The sequence below is a fragment of the Chiloscyllium punctatum genome, chromosome 39 (assembly GCF_047496795.1).
Source record: "Chiloscyllium punctatum isolate Juve2018m chromosome 39, sChiPun1.3, whole genome shotgun sequence".
In the NCBI taxonomy this organism is placed as follows: Eukaryota; Metazoa; Chordata; class Chondrichthyes; order Orectolobiformes; family Hemiscylliidae; genus Chiloscyllium; species Chiloscyllium punctatum.
Window position 1 is genome coordinate 12,212,521 of NC_092777.1, and position 14,205 is coordinate 12,226,725.

A 14,205-nucleotide genomic window follows, 5' to 3' on the forward strand; every position below is an offset into this window, starting at 1 on the left:
ATAAATACATTAAGGACAAAAGGGTAACTAGGGAGGGAATAAGGCCCCTCAAAGATCAGCAAGCTTCTGCAGGAACCACAGGAAATGGAGGATATACCAAATGAATAATTTGCATGAGTGTTTACTGTGGAGAAATATATGGAAGATTGAGAATGTGGTGAAATAAATAATGACATCTTAAAAAATGTCTCAAAATGCATAAAGGTGGATAAATCCCTGGGCACCTGATCAGGTATACCCTGGAACTCAGTGGGAAGCTAGGGAAGTGATTGCTGTGCCCTGTGCTGAGATATTTATATCATTGGTATTCACAGGTGAGGTGCCTGAAGATTGGAAGTTGGTTAATGTGATGCCACTATTTTAAAAAGGTGGTAAGAAAAAGCCAGGGAACTATAGATTGTTGAGCCTGATATCAGTGATGGGCAAGTTGTTGGAGGGAATCCTGAGGGATAGGATTTACATGTAATTGGAAAGGCAAGAACTGATTAGGGATAGTCAACATGGCTTTGTGTGTCACTAACTTAATTGAATTTTTTGAAGAAGTAACAAAGAAGATTGATGAGGGCACAGTGGTGGATGTGATCTATATGGGTCAAGGTTCAACAAGGTTCCTCATGGTAGACTGGTTAGCAAGGTTAGATCACATGGACTACAGGGAGAACTAGCTCAAAGCTAGAAGACAGAGGATGGTGCTGGAGGGATGCTTTTCAGACTGGAGGCCAGCAGTGTGCCACAAGGATCGGTGCTAGGTCCACTGCTTTTCGTCATTTATATAAATGATTTGGATATGAGCATAAGAGGTATAGTTAGTAAGTTTGCAGATGGCAGCAAAATTGGAGGTGTAAGGGACAGCAAAGAAGGTTACCTCAGAGTACAATGGAATCTTGATCAGATGGGCCAATGGGCTGGGGAGTGGCAGATGGAGTTAGATAAATGCGAGGTACTACACTTTGGAAAGGCAAATCAAGGCAGGATTATACACTTAATGGTAGGGCCCTGGGAGTGTAGCTGTCCAAACAGACCTTGGAGTGCAGGTTCATAGTTCCTTGAAAGTGAAATCGCAGGTAGATAGGATAGTGAAGGTGGTGTTTGGTATGCTTTCCCCTATCAGTCAGTGCATTGAGTACAAGGTATTGGGAGGTCATGTACTTTGGTTAGGCCACTATTGGAATACTGCGTACTATTCTGGTCTCCCTGGATGTTGTGAAACTTGAAAGGATGTTGCCAGGGTTGGAGAGTTTGAGCTATATGGAGAACCTGAATAGACCAGAGCTATTTTCTCTGGAGTGTTGACCTTACAGAGGTTTATAAAATCATGGGGGACATTGATAGGATAAATAGACAAAATCTTTTCCTCAGGGGATGGGGGTGTGTTTATGGAATGAGGATGTGGTGGAGCCTGGTACAACATTTAAGAGGCACGTGGATGGGTATATGAATAGGAAGGGTTTGGCGGGATATGGGGCCGGGTGCTGGCAGGTGGGACTAGATTGGGTTGGGATATCTGGGTCGGGATGGGCCGAAGGGTCTGTTTCTGTGCTGTACATCCCTGTGACTCGCGGACCACAGAGTTTCCCAGAAACATAAACAGAGATTGCTGGAGAAACTCAGCCCCCCAGGCCTGGCAGCATCAGTGGGGGCAGAAACACCAGTTAAAGTTTGGAGTCCAGCGGCCCTCCTTCAGACGGAGTTAACTGTCTCTCTCTCCCCACAGACGCTGCCAGACCCTCACCAGGACTTTCTGCTTTTGTTTCGAATCCACAGTTCTTTGTTTTACTTCAGCCCGTTTAACCAAGTCGTATTTCCGTGGATTTTATAAACTTAGCAGAGCTGAGCCTTCATCTCAGTGAGTCAGCTGCCTTACTTTCTAACTGACCTTCTCTCACTGGGCCACAGCCTCAGTAAATTAATCTGAATCCTACACGCCATTGTCATCCAGCAAACCTCCCAAGGATGATGGGATACTGGCAGACCACCGTGGGAGGGCCAATCACCAAAGGCTGACGGGATGCTGGCGGATCGCCGTGGGAGGGCCGATAATCAGGGGCTGACGGGATACTGGAGGACGGCCGAGAGGGCCCATATCCAGGGGCTGACGAGAAACTGGCGACTATCGTGGGCGGTCCAACGGTCAGGGCCTGACGGGATACTGGCGACTATCGTGGGCGGTCCAACGGCCAGGGCCTGACGGGATACTGGCGACTATCGTGGGCGGTCCAACGGCCAGGGCCTGACGGGATACTGGCGACTATCGTGGGCGGTCCAACGGCCAGGGCCTGACGGGATACTGGTCGAGGGCCGTGAGCGGGCCGGTGGCTGACGGGATACTGGCGGACCTCGACGGAGGAAGATGGCGGTGTTGGTGAGGATGGGAGCCGGACTGTTGAGTGGCTTGGTGCGGAGCCTGAGGGTCTTGGAGCCGGTCAGGACGGTGACGGGCACCGGTGAGTGGGCTGCGGCGGGATACTGTGGGGCTGCAATATCCTCGTGAACTGAGATAGAAAAAAACCCAGAGGTCGTCAGGTCGCGTCACCATGGGAACCGTCTGAGTGCAGCTCCATCGCTCAGGGCCACTGAGGCCAGTCTGGTTACAATGTGCTGTGTACACCCTGACTGCAAAGGTAACTAATCCCCCCCCCCCCCTCCCCCTTAAAGGAAATAATAGAGACAGACAGACAGACTCAAGCACTAGAGTGATAGGGCAGTACTTGAGCTGTCGTTATTTAATTGAGAATGTTATCAGTGGGAATGTTAACATCACTGAGATTTCTTCCCAGTTGTCCTACAGACCATGTTTTGTTATCTCCCCGTAATGTCCCTGCAGCCTTCAAGGGCAATTATATGTCCCACTAGCATAGAATCTCTAAGGCGTGGAAACAAGTCCTTTGGCCCAACGAGTCCACACCGACCCTCAGAAGAGTAACCCACCTGGACCTATCTCCTACCATCCTATATTTACCCCAGACTAGTCTAGTTATAATGAACAATTTAGCATGGCCAACTCACCTAACCTGCACATCTTTGGATTGTTGGAGGAAGCAGGAACTCCAGAGGTAACCCATGCAGACACGGGGAGAGCATGCAAACTCCACATAGCAAACTTACTGAGCTGGAATCGAACCAGGGTCCCTGGTGCTGTGAGACAGCAGTGCTAGCCACCGTGCTACCCCTGCATGGGATGATAGCATGATGCCATCAAAATATTCGCCTCCAGCTTCTACTTCTTCCCACCTCTGATGTTACCTTAAGCAAACAGAGGAGTTTGCATGATTCGGAGCTGAGGCAGAACTCCACATTGAGTACATCACCAAGTCCCCCTATTTCTACCTCATGTTTTTTTTGCACTTGTTTTAATACTACTGCCCCTGAAATCTTCATCCTCCTAGCTGCTTTGCTCATCTCCAGATTCTACAGGAGGCAGAGTGCAGAGCAGTGTGCCCACACTGTCTCTCCTATGAAGCTTCTCCTATCATTCTGGTTCATGCCAGCTTTTAATGACTTCCTAGTACAGTAGTCTCTCTGTACCTGCGGGGATACATTCGAAGACTAAGCTCGAAACCGTGGATAGTCGCGAACCCATTCATTTAAATTGGAAATTCACCTTCCCAGCAGCCCTGTGGTCCCTGGTTCTGGAATGTTCCCTGTAATATATTAGGGCTGCAGTAAACTGCTGATGACTGAAACAGCAGAAACCAGAACCGCAGATACGTCAGCTTCAGAATCCATGACCTAGTATTCAAATCTTACTCATCTTTTATCTTTGCAGCCTGCTCTGCACCATGTATTTTTATTGCCCTCTAACTGCCTGGCTCAGCACAGTGCAGCGTTCCCTGTCTGCTGCATTGCCAAAGATAGAAGACCTTAACAATTATCAAACAACAATTTGCTGTTATGTTGCACCTTTTAAAGTAATACCGATGGCCCACTGTGCTTCACCGGAAAGTTGCCATAGAAAATTTAATATTGGGAGATAATGGCTTGATCAAAGTTGCAAGTTTCAAAAAGAATGTTCAAGGAGGAGGGAGGCAGAAGCCCAGGTTTAGAGCTGTAGATTTGGCTGTCAACGTTGGCATGAGGAAATCGGAAAGAAGGACATGAGAGGCCATGAAGTGTTTTGAACACCAAGATGAAAGCTGTAACAACAGTGTTGCCTGACCATGACCAAACATAGATTGATAAACACATGGATGACTTACTATTACCAGAGAGAAGACTTGAATGAACAAGTTTGAGGAGAGTGCATGGCCAAAACAACATTGAACAATCCAGTTTTCAGCAGCAAGCCAAGTGAGGCAGTGACAGCCACTGAAGCACATCATATATTCAGCAACTCTTTTGCTAGTCCTAAGTATGCAGGTCATTGTGGTGTTTGTTATTGAGTATATTTCTCTTCCAGCCGTGCTTTGTAAACGTGCAGCTCCACTGGGGCCAATGCCCAATGAAGACATCGATGTGACAAACCTGGAGTCCCTCGAAAAGTATCGTAGTTATGCTCGATATCTGCAGGTGGCAGAGGAGAAGAGCCGACAGCCAACCTGGTGGAAGACGTATAAGCAGTACACACAGGAACCTGGTAAGTTCCAATTGATTATGGGTATTGCACCAAGATATCTTAGAAGCATTTAGAAGGAAACGTATGGGATGTATTTCTGGAGCTTCACCTTTTGTCTCTGGGGATATTGGCTTTTCTCTAAATGAAGCTAGTGAAATATGTCTTTTTCAGAGGTGTGGCTATTTAATAAGGTGACTTTGGCCGTTTTCCACTCAGTTACACAAAATAGTCTAAATTGGTTGCTTCATCAAGAGTCTCTCTCTAAAGTTTGGGAGAAGATTTGTAGCTCGGGTGCTCGTTGTTGTGGTTCTGTTCGCCGAGCTGGGAATTTGTCTTGCAAACATTTCGTCCCCTGTCTAGGTGACATCCTCAGTGCTTTGGAACCTCCTGTGAAGCGCTTCTGTGATGTTTCCTCTGGCATTTATAGTGGCCTGTCTCTGCCGCTTCCGGTTGTCAGTTCGAGCTGTCCGCTGTAGTGGCCGGTATATTGGGTCCAGGTCGATGTGTTTGTTGATAGAGTCTGTGGATGAGTGCCATGAGTGGCATGGCACTCATCCACAGACTCTATCAACAAACACATCGACCTGGATCCAATATACCGGCCACTACAGCGGACAGCTCGAACTGACAACCGGAAGCGGCAGAGACAGGCCACTATAAATGCCAGAGGAAACATCACAGAAGCGCTTCACAGGAGGCTCCCAAGCACTGAGGATGTCACCTAGACAGGGGACGAAACGTTTGCAAGACAAATTCCCAGCTTGGTGAACAGAACCACAACAGTCTCACTCCAAAACAGAAGTGAGCAATGAATATGCTGTGGGTTCATCAGAGCAGAAAATCATCTGAGGTTGCAAAAGCAAGTCAGAGGCTGGGAATTCTGTGGTGAGTAATTCACCCGTCTTCCCAAAACCGGCTGGCCAGGTCACAAGCCTATCAAAGGCGTGTCATGGAATACTGTCAACTTTACCTGGACATCTTTGTGCATGATTGACTGATATGGCAGTAAATGACTGCTATGCATTTGTCTTGTTTATTATAGCCAAAGTTAAAAATAACACAACACCAGATTATAGTCAGGCAGGTTTATTTGAAGGCACTAGCTTTCGGAGCACTACTCCTTCATCAGGTGGTTGTGAAGCAGGGCCATAAGACACAACTATCTGATGAAAGAGCAGTGCTCCGAAAGCTGGTGCTTACAAATAAACCTGATGGATTATAACCTGGTGTTATGTGATTTTTTTTTTAACTTTGTCCACCCCAGTCCAAAACTGGCTCTATCACATAATTGTTTATTGTGGGCAGGACATAGCTTTGCAAGTTTACGCAGTGTTGGAAAGCGTGTGAGATCTGGACTCCCCCCGGGTGGGGGGTTGGGGACAGGCATCTGTTCCATGATCGGTCAATAGCACACACAATCAGTTTGGTTCTTTAAGACTTCATTCTTTATTTTTTCATAAGGATGAGTACTGAGCATCTGGAAACAGAGGTGTGTACATCCATATTCCTCGAAGGAGCTGCACACATGCCTTAAAACAAAGACATTTTTATACTTTTCTTAAAGAAGGGTACAGGCCATGATCGCATAGTACATTCAAACAATTGCCAATCGATACACTATACAGTTTTATTTGACTGTTACTTGGTCCAGTGATATGTCCTGGGAACCAACTTTGTTTTCTAACACTCATCCTTATCTCACTAACCAAGCCATATTACCTGCATCTGAAGGTCAGTTAGGATGGCCAGTAACGTCTTATCTAGTCGAGTTATTTCTATGCTGTAAAGGGACCATTGTCTGCTAATCTCTATTGAAGCAGACTGTGGTTAGTCAATTATGAAGTTGTAGCAGAATTAGCAGTTAGTAACTTAAAAGCCATTTATGCAGCTTTAGCAGAATTGTCAACTTGCAGCCGAGAAGCCATTTTGTCATGTTATTTGCATCAAGAAGCCATTTTATTGCCACCTAAGTTATTAAGAGCATCTATTAAGTAGTTGTTCCTGACAACAACTAGTTACCTCAGCCTCTATTCAGGTTTCAGATCCTCACGTAACATTTTAAAAACTCTTTTAATGCAATGTGAGTGTCTTTGATTACACCAGCTTTTATGGACAATCTTCCATTGATTGTTGTTGAATTGCTGCAATCTAAGTAATGTAGAAACAACCATGCTTTTCAGAAGGGAGTTCCATGGTTTTTACCTAGTGTCAGTGAAGAAATGACAATGTGTGTCAAAGTCAGGATCATTTAATTTTTGGAGGGGAACTTGCATGTAACATGTTCCGAGGTGTTTGCCTCTCTTGTCACTGTTTTGGATGGTGCTGTCTAAAGAGCCCTGGTGAGATGTTGCAGTGCATCTTGTAGGTGGTACACATAGCTATCTCTGTGCAACAACAATGCAGAAGGTAAATTTTAAAGATTTTTGGTAGGTGCCAGAAGAACAGACTGCTTCAAGTATCTGGAGTGTTGTTGGAATAGCAATCAGCCAGACAAGTGCAGAGTATTCCACAACACTGCTGACCTATGCCTTTGAGACATCAGACAGGCTTTGAGAACTTAGGAGGTGAGCTACTCGCCTCAATTCCCAGGCTGTCATCTACTCTTATAGTTTTAGTTTTTATATGGCTGATTCGGTTCAGTTTTTGGTCAGTGGTAGTCCCAGATGTTGACAGTGGGGGGGAATCCAACTATGGTGATGCCATTGAATGTCAAGGGGCAATGGTTGTATCATACCTCTGAGATAAGAGCATAATTAGGCCATTCGGCCCATTGAGTCTGTTCTGCCATTTGATCATGGCTGATATGTTTCTCGATCCTATTCTCCAGCCTTTTCCCTATAACCCGTGGTCCCCTTAGCAATTAAGAACCTATCAATCTCTGTCTTAACGACACTCAATGACTTATTGCCACAGAGGGCTGTGGAGGCTGAGTTCCGCAGAATAATCATCCTCTGGTGGAAGAAATTCCTCCTCATCCCAGTTTTAAAGGGTTGGCCCTTCAGTCTGGGACTGTGCCTTCAGGTCCTAACCTCTCCCTAGTGGGCACATCTTCCCCACGTTCACACTATCCAGGCCTCTGTATTCTACCAGGTTTTTTTGGGGGGCAGCATGGTAGCTCACGAGTTAGCACTGTTGCCTCACAGCATCAAGGACTGGGGTTCGAATCCAGCCTCGAGTAACTGTCTATGTGGAATGTGCACATTCTCCTCGTGTCTGTGGGTTTCTCCGGTTTCCTCCCGTAATCCAAATATGGACTGGCAGGTGAATTGGTCATGCTAAATTGCTCAATGTCCAGGGATGTGCAATCTAAGTGAATTAGCCATGGGGAATGCAGGCATAGAGTGGGGGTGGGTCTGGGTGGGATGTTCTTTGGAGGGTCAATGTCGACTTGATTGGCTGAATGGCTTGCTACCATGCTGTGTATATATATTTCAATTAGATCATCTTAATCCTTCTAAACTCCATTGAGTGCAGACTCCGAGTCCTCAACCGCTCCTCATGACAAGCCTGTCGTTCCCAAGAACACTCTTATAAACCTCATTTGAAACCTCTCCAAAGCCAGCACATCTTTCCTTCGATACAGGGATCAAAACTGTTCACAATATTCCAAATGCAGTTTGACCAGAGCCTTATGCAGCCTTGGCAGTACATTACTGCTCTTGTATTGTAACCCTTTTAAAACGAATCCTAACATTGCATTTGCCTTCTAACTGCTAACTGAACCTGCATGATAAACTTAAGAGAATCCCGAAACAGGACTGTAAAGTCCCTTTGTGCTTCAGATTTCCGAAGCCTTTTCCCCACTTAGAGAATAGTCTACACCTGTATTCTTCATACCAAAGTCAACCTTACCTGCCACTTTTTTTGCCCACTCACTGAGCCTGCCTAAGTCTTTCTGCAGTCTTCCCACTTCTTCAACACTAGCCAGTACTCCACGTAACATTGTGGTTAAGTTTGCAGATGACCCAATGCCATCAGTTCCTTCGTCCAGTTTGTTAATGTATATGTAAATAGTTGTGGTCCCAACGCTGACCCATGCAGATCTCCACTAGTCAGCTGAAAGAAATTCCTTTGTCTGTTATACCAGTAATCGTGCCCAAAAATGATGGGCTCTTATTTTATTTAGCAGCCTCCTGTGCAGAACCTTGTCAAAGGCCTTCTGGAAATCCAAATAGATCAGGTGCACTGGCTCTCCTTTGTCTAACTATCTCAATATCTCAAAGAATTCTGAGATTTGTCAAGAATGACCTCCCCTTGGCAAAGCTGTGCTGACTCAGCCCTATTTTATGATGCACTTCCAAATACTCCACAATTTCATTCTTAAGAATTGATTCTAAAATCTTGCCAATGACTGAGGTCAGGCTAACTGGCCTATCATTTCTTGTCCTCTGCTCCCCTCCCTTTATATGCAGGAGTGTTATATTAGTCATTCTCCTATTCTCTGGCGCCCTCCCTGACTCCAGTGATTCCCGAAAGACCACCATCAAAGCCTCTACAATCCCCTCCGCTATCTCAGAGCATTTTACTGCCGATGCTGGAGTCTGTACTGAAAACAAAAAATGCTGAAAATCACAGTGGGTCAGGCAGCATCCACAGGGAAACGGGGTGGGGGGATGTGGGGGAGAGGAGAGAGAAGGAAAAAAAGGCAATGTTAGCATTGTCTCTCTCCATAGATGCTGCCTGATCTACTGTGATTTCCAGCATCTTTTGTTTTCCTTCAGACTCCTGGGGTGTAATCTGTCTGATCTGGGGTGGTTTATGTACTTTCAAGCCTTTCAACCTCCCCAGCACCTTCTCCTTACTGATGACCACAAAGCTCTGTCCCCTGACTCTCTTGAAGTTCTATTATATAGCTGTGTCTTTCACTGTGAAAACTGACACACAGTATCTATTCAATTTCTCTGCCATTTCTTTGTCCCCATTACTACTTCTCCAACCCAATTTTCCAGGGTCCAGTGTCCACTCTTGTCTCTCAGAAATTTAGATATTGTTATGGCCAGGCCAGACCCCCTCAAAACATTTCAAGAAAGTAACCCATACCCTAACTTTGCTAGTTGTTTTAAGCAGGTGTAACCTGGATATTCAAGGAGGGATGTAGTTTTAAACAAATCAATTTATTTACAAGATTGCCAAATGAAACACAAACCAAGGAGAACAGAATACTGAATAACTTAATCTATCCGAAAACCCAACTTAATTATCCCAACTTAATGATGCTAGTTCAAATACTTGCAGCAATCACCATAAACACTGCTTGGCACAAAAGGTAAAATCAAACCCAGTGTCTTACAGGAGAGATGTCAGAGAGAGAGGGAGAAAGAAAGAGAGAGAGAGAGAGAGAGAGGAGGAGGATCAGCCTGCTGCTTTGGGTTCTTGCAGCTTTTCCAACTGCCTGCCTGCTTGCTGACCAAACCAGAGAAAAGCTGAACTGGGAGAACTGGTCACTCCCCTTTCATTGGACAAGTGATTTTTTTTTTAAAAACCTAAAAGCTTTTTGCCTGAGGCAGTATCTGTTAGCTATCATCAAATTGGGCCCTGTAACCCTTCAACCCCAGACTTTTTGAAGTCTTTTATGACCCCTCTGGAAAAAAAAAGCCAAGGACAGCATAACCTTGTTAAAGGAGTAGCGTCATCGCAATATCTTAAAAAAAACCTTTACAATCTTATTTTATATTACTGGCTCGCTTACTCTCACATTTCATCTCCTCCCTCCCCCTTATTGCTCTTTTGGTTATCCTCTGCTGATTTTTAACAACCTGACCACATTATATGCTTTTCCTTTTGCTTTTATGCTGTCCCTGACTTCGCTTATCCGTTGTGGTTGTCTGGTCCTTCCCTCAGTATATTTAATCTTCCTTGGGATGAATTTCTGCTGTGCCTCCCAAATTACTTGCAGAAACTCCTGCCATTGCTGCTCCACCATCTTCCCTGCTAGGTTCCCCTTCCAATCAACTCTGGCCAGCTCCTCCCTCATGTCTTTGTCGATAAAAATGTCACAACACCAGGTTATAGTCCAACAGGTTTATTTGGAAGCATAGCTTTTGGTCCGCTGCGCCTTAGTCAGGTAGCTGATGACGGAGCGGTGTTCAGAAAGCTTGTACTTTGAAATAAACCTTTTGGACTATCGCCTGGTGTTGTGTGCTTTTTAACTTTGTCCACCCCAGTCCGACACCAGTATCTCCACATCGTGTCTTTGTAGTTACCTTTACTAAATTGTAATTCTATTACATCTGATTTCAGCTTCTCCCTGTCAGACTGCAGTGTGAATTCTATCATGCTATGGTCAGTGCCTCCAAGAGGGTTCCTTCACCCTAAGCTCCCTAATCAAGTCTGCCTCATTATACATCACCAAATCCAGAATTGCCTATTCCCTCATGGACTGTACCAGAAGCTACTCAAAATATGATCTTGTAGACATTTCTCAAATTCCTTGAGATCGTTACCAACCCAATTTTCCCAATCTATCTGCATATTGAAGTCCCCATGATTACTGTAAGTAGTGCCTTTCTTACATGCCTTTTCTATCTCCTGAGTTATTTTCTTCCTCACCTCCTGACAACTGCTGGGAGGCCTGTACACAACTCCCATCAGGGTCTTTTTCCCTTTGCGATTCCTCAACTCTACCCACACAGATTCTACACCTTCTGACTCTGTATCATTTCTTAATATTGATTTCATTTCATTTCATTTCTTACTAAGAAGACAACCCTTCCCCCCCCCCCCCCCCCCCCCCCCCCCGCCCATCTGTCTGTTCCTTCAATAGGACATGCACTCTTGGGTGTTTAGTTCCTAGCCCTGATACCCTTGCAGCTGAGACTCTGTGATATTCAGATTGAAATTGTCAGATACAAGAAACTGAGGTACAAGCTGATTTCCCTTATTTTGAATACTGCCTGCATTTAAATACAACAGCGTCAGTCCTGTATTGACTGGCCCCCTTCTCATCATTGCCACCACCTGTGCTGTGCCTGAGGTTAGATTCCTGACCCTTTCTATACTTGCTGTTTTATTAGTTATTCTGGAAGTTTTAATAACTTCTGCTGAGCATAGTTGCCACCCTTAACTTTTGCCATAATTTTCCATGTAGCAGAAGCGATCTGTCACTATTCAGTTGAAAGCCCTGTCCACAGCCCTCACTGTGATTCACCAGCACTCTGGTCTCAGCATGATTCAAGTGGAGTCTGTCCCATTGGAACAGCTCCCTCCTTCCTCAGTACAGGTGTCAATGTCCCGTGAATTTGAGCCCATTCCTTCCACACCAATCTTTGAGCGGTGTGTTTATTCCTTTAACCTTATTGATTGATTATGTGGCGATTTGCATGTTGATCAGGTAGTAATCTTTAGACTATTCCCTTTTTGATTCTGCTTTTTTAATTTAGCCCATAGCTGTTCATATTCCCTCACAGTACCTTTTTTCTGCTTATATCACTGATACCTCTGTGGACCACGACAACTGGATCTTGCCCCTCCCACTCCAAATTCTGTGCAACCCAGATAAGATATCCTGAACCATGGCATTAGGCAGGCATCACAGTCTTCGGGACTCTTGATCCTGGCCACAGAGAGAACAATGTTGATTCCCTTGTCTATACAATCCCTGATTACAACTAGGGCGACTGCCGTATCTGCAAATTTGGTTACTCACTGTTTACCATGGCCCAAACTTATTATATGGAACATTCAGGAACCAGGGTCTAGGGGCTGCCGGAGAGGAACGTTTCCCCATTTAAATGAGTGGGTTCACTACTATCCGTGGTTTTGGGCTTTGTGCCAGGTCTTGGAACGTATCCCCTGCGGGTGCGGGTGCGGGTGGACTGTTGTACATTTCTCTTTTCTCCCTCCTTTTGAATAGCTCCCAGTACAATGGCACTATGGTCAGTCTACTCATCTTCCCCACAGCCCCCACTCTCATCCACACAGAGAGCAACAATCTTAACTGAAAAATGTGTTGATGGAAAAGCGCAGCAGGTCAGGCAGCATCCAAAGGAGCGGGAGAATCGACGTTTCGGGCATAAGCCCTTCTTCAGGAATCTGAAAAATGCGCTTTTCCAGCACTGCATTTTTCAGCTCTGATCTCCAGCATCTGCAGTCCTCACCTTCTCCTAGCAACAATCTTAAACCTGTTAGTCAAGCTTAAGGGCTGAGGCTTCTTTAGCACTACCTCCTGGGTCTCTCTCTGCCTCCCTAATAATCACACCTTCCTGTCCCTGATCACTGACAGAATCCAAGGTAGTTAATTTAAGGGGTGTGACTGCCTCGTGAAACACAGTATCTCTCCCTGCCTGATGTGTTGCAGTATTTGAAGCTCAGACTCCAGCTCATAACTCTGATCCTGAGTTCCTCAAGCAACTAACACTTGTTGCAGATGTTGTCACGTGAACCAAAGTTGGATCCAGCAGCTCCCACGTCATGCAGTTATAGGTGGCCATTGCTTGGCACTTATTGCCTCCTCACCCCCGTGTTCCCATTGACTGCAGCTTTGCTAAGGCTGTTTGATGGCTCATTCCATTAAGTATGGCTTTTGTGTCCAGGTCAACCACTCACCTCACCTCTGGAATTTAGATCTTTTGTTCCTGCTTAGACCAAGGATATAATAAGATCAGGAGCTGAACTGCACTGGCAGACACCAAATTGCGCACCAGGGAGCATTTATTGTTGAATATTCCTAATAGCACTGTTAACAACATCTTCTATCACTTTTTGATAATTGAGTGTAGATTGATGGGTTGGTAATTGGCCAGATGGGATTTGTCCTGTTTTTTACAGATATAAATTTTCCATATTGCTGAGTAGATACCAGTTTTCTAACAGTACTAAGTCTGTTGCAAAAAAAAGTTGCCAAAATATTTTCAGGGGCAATAGCATTTGTAGTACTCAGTCCCTTCAGCCACTATTTGATGTGAAATGTAGCGAATGGAATTGGCTGAAGCCTGGCAACCATCCACAGGACACTGACGGCTGATCATACTGCACCCTTATCTTTTGTACTGATTTACTGGGCACCCTTATCACTGAAGTTGTGGATATTTATGGAACTTCCACCTCCAATATGGCAAGATTACAGAGTTTGTATTTGATTGGTTGGTCATGGAGTTGCTGAGTTCTGTCTGTCATATGCTACTTGACATTGTGTTGTCCTGTGATTTACCTCATCAGATTGACACCTTTGTTTAAAGTATACCTGGTACTATCTCTGTCATCTCCTCCTGCACTCTTCATTTAGATTAGATTCCCTACAGTGTGGAAGCAGGCCCTTCAGCCACACCGACCCATCAAAGAGTAACCCACTCAGACCCATTTCCCTCTGACTAATACATCTAACATTATGGGCAATTTAGCATGGCCAATTCACCTATCCTGCACATCTTTGGCCTGTGGGAGGAAACCGGAGCACCCCAGAGAAAACCCACGCAGACACGGGGAGAACATGCAAACTCCACACAGACAGGCGCCAGAGGCTGAAATTGAACCTGGGTCCCTGGCGCTGTGAGGCAGCAGTGCTAACCACTGAGCCACCATGCCAACCACAATTAATGTCCTGGACGGAGACTTCTCTTGTTCCTAAGCTCAAACTGTCAGCTCTACATCTGCAGCATTGGGGCCCAGACCCCTTGCAGTATCCGGTGTCTTCAGCTTTTCCTTGATATCACATT

General features: G+C 45.4%; 1 protein-coding gene and 1 long non-coding RNA gene across 2 annotated transcripts in view; one reads left to right on the forward strand and one right to left on the reverse strand.

The window, feature by feature from the left end:
* LOC140463828 (uncharacterized) overlaps positions 1–2,098 on the reverse strand; it is a 72,844-nt gene extending 70,746 nt beyond the window's left edge. Inside the window, exon 1 of the long non-coding RNA XR_011954784.1 lies at positions 1,877–2,098. This is a non-coding gene — a long non-coding RNA (uncharacterized lncRNA). The remainder of the gene's footprint in view (positions 1–1,876) is intronic.
* A 104-nt stretch (positions 2,099–2,202) lies between these two features.
* mrpl38 (mitochondrial ribosomal protein L38) overlaps positions 2,203–14,205 on the forward strand; it is a 31,031-nt gene continuing 19,028 nt past the window's right edge. The window contains exons 1-2 of the mRNA XM_072558204.1: positions 2,203–2,444; positions 4,397–4,573. Coding sequence (XP_072414305.1) covers positions 2,351–2,444; positions 4,397–4,573 — 271 coding nt within the window. The 5' untranslated portion in view covers positions 2,203–2,350. The remainder of the gene's footprint in view (positions 2,445–4,396; positions 4,574–14,205) is intronic.